Source organism: Nicotiana tomentosiformis, chromosome 9, assembly GCF_000390325.3.
Source record: "Nicotiana tomentosiformis chromosome 9, ASM39032v3, whole genome shotgun sequence".
NCBI classification, from domain to species: Eukaryota; Viridiplantae; Streptophyta; class Magnoliopsida; order Solanales; family Solanaceae; genus Nicotiana; species Nicotiana tomentosiformis.
In genome coordinates, this window is record NC_090820.1 from 39358932 (window position 1) to 39367002 (window position 8071).

Below are 8071 nucleotides of genomic sequence, written 5' to 3' on the forward strand. Positions count from 1 at the left end.
GTTGACTTGGCATAACGTGTGTAGATTCTCATTTGGGAGCGCGTGGTAACTGAAAAAAGCCATCAAAATAGCTCACCTAACAGAAAAAAGGCTAATTAGCCTAACCCTCTTTCAATTTTTTTCTTTTAATAAATATTCTTATATCCATCTTTCTTCCTCATTTTTCACCATTCTTCCTTATTTTTTCACCTTTTTTCTTTGTTTTTCACCTTCTTCTTCATTTTTAACCCTTTTTCTCGGTTCTTCATATGGGTTTCCTCTGAAAAAATTTCCTCCTCTCTTGTTTCCTCTGAAATTATTTATTCTCTTTCTTGTTTAAATCTTCTTTCATGTCTTACACATATTATTAAAAGAATACCAATTTAAATCTTCTTATTAAACTCAATACCTTGTAAAGAATAAAGTTGAATCTCTTGAGTCTTGAACCTTCTAGGGAATTGATTTTTTATTTGCGAAATTTTATTTTGTGTAATCTTTTTTACGTAATATAAGATGACTTTTATGAAATGCAACACTATATGCCTTTATTTATATTTTAATTGTGCTACAAAGTGAATATAAATAAGAACTTATCAATTGGAGTATAGAATAAAGCACAATCACAATTAAACCTAAAATTAACACAGTACATTAAATATTATTTTGGCCAAAACTCCTAGAATTAATCAATCATTTGAGAGTAATACATCATGAGTAAACTATATAAATTTTTTGTACAAACCATGAGTTAATATAGTTAGACAGACGTACTTTTAAAAGTCCAACATGAGATTTTAATATATATGGGAATATAGTTAAGGGGGATTTTGGGTACACCGGATAGTTTAAGCAGGTAACTGATAAAAAAGTGATAGTTTATGTAGGTTTTATGCTGAGTTAAATAGCCACGTGTAGTGCTACATGACACTTTTTTTAGACAATTAGGAGCGTCTACTAGACGCATCTCTAAGAATGGAACGAGGGTTTTTTAATATGAAGGGTAATATAGTTCAGAGGGTTTTGAAGATACCGAATAGTTTAATTAGTAAACTGACAAAAACTTGATAGTTTAGGGGGATTTTAGTGTATTAACTCATTTTTATTTTGTCGTGTAAAATGCCTCGTAAGCATGGATGAAAGTCTTAATTTGAACACTAAAAACCTTGGGTTCATCCACTGTTTTGAATGTTAGAAAATTGGACTGTTCTTGGGCACTAGACTAATGGAATAAAATTATTTGTTCCAATTCTTTTTCCTGTTATATGTCGCTAATCAAGTTGATGAATATGCTTATTCATGTTTTTAAGAGCTCGCCATTATTATAAACTAGGCAGCCCAATAGAAGAAACCAAAATTGCGTCCTTGTATTATACTATACGGCAGAGACCTGGTTTTGACGCCATAGATAAAGTACTTTTAGCTGTTGCATAATCTACCAGACTTGTAATTTTGGTGATATTTATTGAACAGATTACTATTTTTTTATATTTAGAAATGGCACTTGGATGGGACGAACACTGCACTGGTTAGTTGTACCAAATATAATGAGAATTGTACTGTATATTTGGATCTTTCTGATTATTCAATAAACACGTGTACTTTCTCTTTTCCCTTACCAAACCACGTGTACTATTTTAGATGCACAGTTCATCTCTCCACTTTTCTAATTCTCTCTTTCACTGCTCAGCAATTCTCTTCTGCTTCCCCTAGTTCAAGGTGTCATCTTTATTTGGGGGAGTTTCTCAATTTTTACGCTTCCAATTAATAAGGTTAGATTTTTTATATCCTTACGTAGTTACGTTGGTTGTTTGATAAGGTTGAATTCTCTTTCTCTGTTCAGGATTGTTCTTGAATTTCGTTTCTTTATGATATTGCGTTACTACTCTAAACGAGTTTGACTCGGCACGAAATTTAAGAAACGGCACGGAATTTAAGGGAAAAAAAAAAAGACTTTTGAAACTTGTTTTAAAGGCTTCAGATGTAAAAATTTTGTATGGCCATAATATTTGTGTGATTTTAAAAATTTCTCGTAAAATGAGTAAAATGAAGAGTTTAAAGTTGAATTATTTTTAAATTTAAAAGTGTGTCATTTATTTTGGAACAAACTAAAAAGAAAAGTACCTAATCTAATTTGATTTAAAACAGAGGTAGTAATATTTAAGCTTCATAGCTGAAAATTTGTGCTTCTATCTCTCTTCCTCTAAATTTTGTTTGTTTTGCTTTATTTTGGTGTTTTCTTTTCAAAGTTTCTCCATCCTTATTCCAGATTTTCTCTGCTCTTTGTTATTGGTTTTGTTCTCATTTTCTTCTTTATTTATTCCACCTGTTTGTTGGTAATGGAAAATTGCTGGGTATCCCGTTGTTTTACTGCTGTTTGGATAGTTTTCCTTGCTGCATTTTGTACATTCATGTCATTAGTTGTATCTGAGTTGAAAATGCGCATATAAAATTGAGAAATAGATGCATGTTGAGGATATCCATGTTCCGTAATTTTGATCGGTTAGATTATATTTATAAGGTGAATAGGTTCCTTGCACAAGATTATTGAGAGGGGGATTGGTACTCAAAAATAAAACAAGATTACCATATTGTAATTGATACTTCCTATTCCAATTGTGGGAATTTAGCTTTGGCATGCAATGTGTTTGATTTAACTCCCGACAGAAATGAACAATCAACACCATCAAAGAAAATATAAAAAGCCAACTCCCTTAATTAAGCATTTACCGTTCAAAATGCTTGGTTAGCCAAAGCTTCTGCTATGTAGTTTATTACCATCTGAATTCTTCGGTTACAACCTTAGTGAACTTGTGGAGCTTCGAAAAGGTTTGGATAATCACTATTCCAGAGGAGCTCAACTCTATCCAGATATGACAATAAAATTGAAATAATGGTGTAATTATTAATGGGGCAAGTCCTTAGGTGGTAATCATATAAGAAAGACCTCAGTTTACGATTTGCAACAAAATGCTTATTATATCTTTATGTTCTTTGTATTATAGTGAATTTATAACAATTCATTTTTATCTTCATGCTCTTTGTATTACAGTTGATTTATAAGAATTCAGAGAGTTTGATAAACAAATTGCTAATATGGCGGTTTTGTTGTTTTTAAACTCTGGATGCTATATATCCCTTCGCTATGATTCATCTTTATTTAGTTGCTTGCCTATCATCCACAAGGAAAACTAAATTTGTAACAATATTAACGCAGTCTCTCATGTCGGACTTGGGCCAGGCATGACTCTACTAGTATGTTACTATATATTTGGTTGTGCAATAGAAATAGGAGCCACAACATTGATCCAAACAGTAATAAACTCAATTAAGTTTTTACTTCATTTTCACTTTCCTTATGATTGTGGAGATTATGAAGTACTATGTCAATAACTAATGGAGGGTTCTCTGATATATGCCACAAATTTTCTCAGTAACAAAATATACATATTCATTGAATAATTGCTAAGAAGCCAGCAAATTCAGCAAAGCATATATACATTTGCATATGAAAGAATATTTGAATAATATTTGAATAGCAACTTAACATTATGACTGGTGTTGCATCCTTAAATACTCGCCATAGAATCGGGGACCGCTTTCTTCTTGATTAGCTTCGTACGCATAACCTCCATGACTGGAGATATCAAGACCAGCAATTTCCTCGTCTGCTGTTATCCTCAAAATTCCAAGTTTCTGAAGTACATAGAATAAAGGCCCCATTGTCAGACTTACCCAAACAACAATACTCAAAAGTTCAACTACTTGTGCCCCAAACAAGCCCCAACCACCTCCTAAAATTAGCCCAGAAGGTCGTGCCACTTGTGTTTTACCAGAGTTATAAGCTTGTAATACAAATTCTTCCTTAGCAAACAATCCTGTAAAAATCAAACCCCAAGCTCCACACCCTCCATGTAATTGGGCTGCCTCTAGTGGATCGTCAAATTTGAGTTTAAGTGCTAAAATGTTGAGTCCAATTAGAACCCAAGCTGCACAGAACCCACAGACAATTGCAGCCCATGGTTCTACCACTGAGCATCCTGAGGTGATTGCAACAAACCCACCGAGGACTCCGTTGCACACATCCGTTGCATCCCAGTGTCCCACTAGTAACCTACGGCCGAACAAGGTGACGATCCCGGCCGTGGAACCGGCCAGGATCGTCGTGACCGCGGTTCGCCCTACTGAGGTCCAGTTACCTTGGTCGATCTTATGTGGATACGGGACAAGAATTTTGTCGAAAGAGCCAGGATTAAAGCCAAACCATCCAAACCATAGCAAGAATGTGCCAAGCACTACTAGAGTTGCATTATGACCTCTCATTTTCACAGGGTTACCAAATGCATCAAATCGGCCTACTCGTGGGCCTTCTATGATTGAGCCCCAAAGACCAGCAATCCCACCAACCAAATGCACCACGCCACTGCCAGCAAAGTCAATGGCACCAGAACCAAACAGTAGAGAATCTGAATTAGGATTTAGCCAACCGTTGGAAGACCAAAGCCAATGGGCTACAACTGGATAAACAAACCCAGTAAGGAAAAAAGAGAAGAAAAGATAGGCAGTGAATTGGGTACGTTCAGCTATGGAGCCACTAGTGATTCCAGCTACAGCAATTGCAAAAGCCCATTGATAAAGAAAGAAACTGTAGTCATAAGAGCTTGAAGGAATGTCTTTGAGAGCAAAATAACTAGTGCCTATAAATGGGTTTGAATTAGAGGCATCGCCAAAGGCAAAGGCAAAGCCAAAAAGATAGTAGGAAATGCTACCAACAACGGCATCAACAACGTTAGTAAGCATAATATTCATGGCATTCTTGGCCCTGACAGAGCCTGCACACAACATGGCAAAGCCCAATTGCATTACAAACACTAAATAAGCAGAGAACAAAAGATAAATGGCATTTATGGAATCGGTAACACTGGCTTCCCAAGAAGTATCCATTGCTTCAGAGATTCTTTTTGGTGGTTAATTCAGCAAAGGTGGATGCATATCTAAGAAGAATTTTGGGTGCCTTTTGAAGGGTAGTTAGTGTATTCAATGGGTGTGCCCACAAAATTGTATGTTCTGCAGGACTTGTTTTGACAAGTAATGCATTATCGATCAATGAATTGTTTAGCTATGGATAACTTGAAAATTGGGTGGTTCCTTTTAGGATAGCAAGGGTATCATTTTGGTTCGTTGATGTCATAGAATCATGATAAACCTTTTTTTTTCTTAATAAAGAATTTTCCAAATATTGTACCTAAAAATGTTATCTTTTTTTTGTACAAAATCAAAATATAGTGATGGCCATGTAAGATTGTGACCCAATAAGTTTAAGGCCCATAATTAATATTTAATTAATGAGCAAATCTTATCCGTCCGATCGATTACTTGATGGACGTACCGGATTAAATGAGAACCTTTATAAATTGGTCATCTCCTCACTCATTAGGGTTATCATATTTTATTTTCTCTCTTCCATCACTAAAGTCGGCGGTAACGAAAGTTAGGGCAAGGGGCAAGAAACCAATTTGAATTAATCGTTCCGCTTCACGATGATAGCTTACGATTCAGGTATGTTTTCTGTACGATTTTGTGTAAGATTATCATGTTCAAGATCCTGCAATGCAATTAAAGTTTATGCTAATATGTGGTATCATGAGCCTGGAACTAGAACTGATAATCTTCTTCTATAAAAATATTTATTGCCTCTTCCGCTTCAGAAAATTGAGCCTTAAGTTTTCTGAAAACCAACATAACTAGATTTGAATTTCTAGCAGATCTAGAAAATTGAGATTCAATCTCGAAAGCAAGCCTTATTATGTTTGGTATGAATAAGTTATTATGGGCAAAATACAATCAAGTGGGATGGCAACATGAATCATCTGCCATTTTAGTTAAGTCCAAAGACATTACTAAAGCCGGGAACAAAAAGATTGTGAGGGTCTTACTAAATTAGGTTGGTGTTCGACAGTTAAAATTAACAATTTTACTGATTTCATTATGTTTAACTTAGACTAGAATTGTTCAATTAGCTTTGCCTTATAATCATTTTTTAGGCTAACGGTCTCTATTATTTAATACTATTATTTATTCTAATAATAGTAAAGGTCACACCATGATTATTTGTTATAGTTTATTGATTTAACTTTTTTAAGTACTGATTTCTGTGTAAGAATATGACAAAAGTATTTCTCTGTACTTGAATAGATTTTTGTATTATATAAATTGTGATATTAGAAGCTACGGTTATAATGATGTATAAGAATTTGATGATTCAGGAGTAACGTTAATGATGCCTTAATGTCATAAGTTTGATTTGAAATTAGTTATTTATTTCTTGGGCCGTATAGTAATCTGTTATGGACCATTAGGTTGGTGCAACTATTTATTATTTATTTTATGTATGTGATTAATGTGTATATAGTTTGTTAGTCACCAAAGTGACCAAACTAGATTGTTTAAAGTATTCACATGCATAAAATCTTATGATCTCTATTTTGTATGTGCACTTATGTTATATAGTTTGTTAGTCACCAAAGTGGCCAAACTAGTTTTTTATGAAAATATGCATACATAAAATTATAGTTTATCCATGAAATTAATAAAATGCCTATAATGAATATGATGAGGTAAACTAATATTCTTAGTCAAATATATAGTGTATGTCCAAAGATGGCATATATATATTTGGTTAAAAATATTAATTACCTATTAAAGACTAAATGGCATTTAAATTAAGATAGTGTGTCGTAGTATTTACCCAAAGTAAAATTGCGATATGCTTTAACTATTTTGTTGAATCCATATTGATTTGTGAGCATGTATTATCTATTTTGAAACTATTCCTTTTCGTTCGCTTGCTTCGTCTGTTAATGTGTTCAACGGATTGAACTTCTCTGAATGGCGTGAACAAATCTAGTTCCACTTAGGTGTGATGGATCTTGACTTGGCTCTGCTGAATGATAAGCCTGTTGCCATTATTGATTCAAGCAGTGCGGATGAGAAGTCTTTCCATTAAGCATGGGAACGCTTTAACATGATAAGCCTTATGTTTATGCGAATGAATATTGCCAACAATATTAAAAGTACTATTCCACAAACAGAAAGTGCCAAGGAATACTTGAAATTTGTGAAAGAACGTTTTCGTTCTGCAGATAAGTCTCTCGCTGGTATACTAATGGCTGAACTCACGATCATGAAGTTTGATGGGTCGCGTAGTATGCAAAATAATATCATCGAGATGACTAACATTACAGCAAGACTTCAGACCTTGAGGATGAAAGTGGATGATTCCTTCTTGGTTCAGTTGCCTCATGACTATGAACTTTTTCAAATTAACTATAACACTATTAAGGATAAGTGGAATGTCAGTGAATTGTCCAGTATGCTTACTCAGGAGGAGTCAAGACTTAAGAAACAAGGGAGTCATTCAATTAACCTCATGAGTCAAGGAGATGGTAAAGGACTTAAAGTGAAGCCCAACAAGTTCAAGAAAAAGAAAGCACCTGCTAAAACTCCACAGGATGCTAAGAAGGAACATAAGGCAGATATGTGTCGTTTCTGTAACAAAGAAGGACACTATCAGAAAGATTGCATAAAACGCAAAGCTTGGTTTGAAAAGAAAGGTACAATTAGTACTTTTGTATGTTTTGAATCAAATTTAATAGAAGTTCTTACTAATACTTGGTAGCTTGATTTTGGTGCAACTGCTCATGTATCTACTACGTTACAGGGATTCCTTACGATCCAAACTACAAATCTAAATAAGGATTTCTTGTTCATGAGAAATCGTATGAAGGCTCCAATTGAAGCCATAGGGACTTATCATTTGATCATGGAGATTGGACGTCACCTTGATCTATTACATACTCTTTATGTACCTTCAGTTTCTAGGAATTTGATTTCTCTATCAAGACTTGATGTTTCTGGATTTGATTTAAAGTGTTGTAACGACCTGACTTGTCATTTTAAAAAATTTACCCCGTTCAGTTACTTAAGATCTCGAGAAGTTTCGCAATATGTATTATAACTCGCGTGTATGGTCGAGTTTGATTTTCGGAAGATTCGGAATCTAATTTAAAGAAACATTCTCATTGTGAAGCTTAAA

General features: G+C 34.2%; 1 protein-coding gene and 1 long non-coding RNA gene across 2 annotated transcripts; one reads left to right on the plus strand and one right to left on the minus strand.

Annotated features, from left to right (window-relative positions):
* Nucleotides 1-1251: 1251 nt before the first annotated feature.
* On the plus strand, nucleotides 1252-3331 carry LOC104097793 (uncharacterized). Its single transcript, XR_686615.4, has 2 exons — nucleotides 1252-1748; nucleotides 2498-3331. It is a non-coding gene; the product is annotated as an uncharacterized lncRNA (long non-coding RNA).
* Nucleotides 3332-3362: 31 nt separating this feature from the next.
* On the minus strand, nucleotides 3363-5143 carry LOC104097792 (ammonium transporter 1 member 3). Its single transcript, XM_009604408.4, has one exon. It carries the CDS (start codon nucleotides 4918-4920, stop codon nucleotides 3526-3528), a length of 1395 nt encoding a protein of 464 aa, XP_009602703.1. The 5' UTR covers nucleotides 4921-5143; the 3' UTR covers nucleotides 3363-3525.
* Nucleotides 5144-8071: the final 2928 nt, after the last annotated feature.

What these genes read in the sequence shown, in the direction of transcription:
- LOC104097792 (XM_009604408.4), bottom strand. Translation starts at nt 4,920, where the DNA reads ATGGATACTTCTTGGGAAGCCAGTGTTACCGATTCCATAAATGCCATT.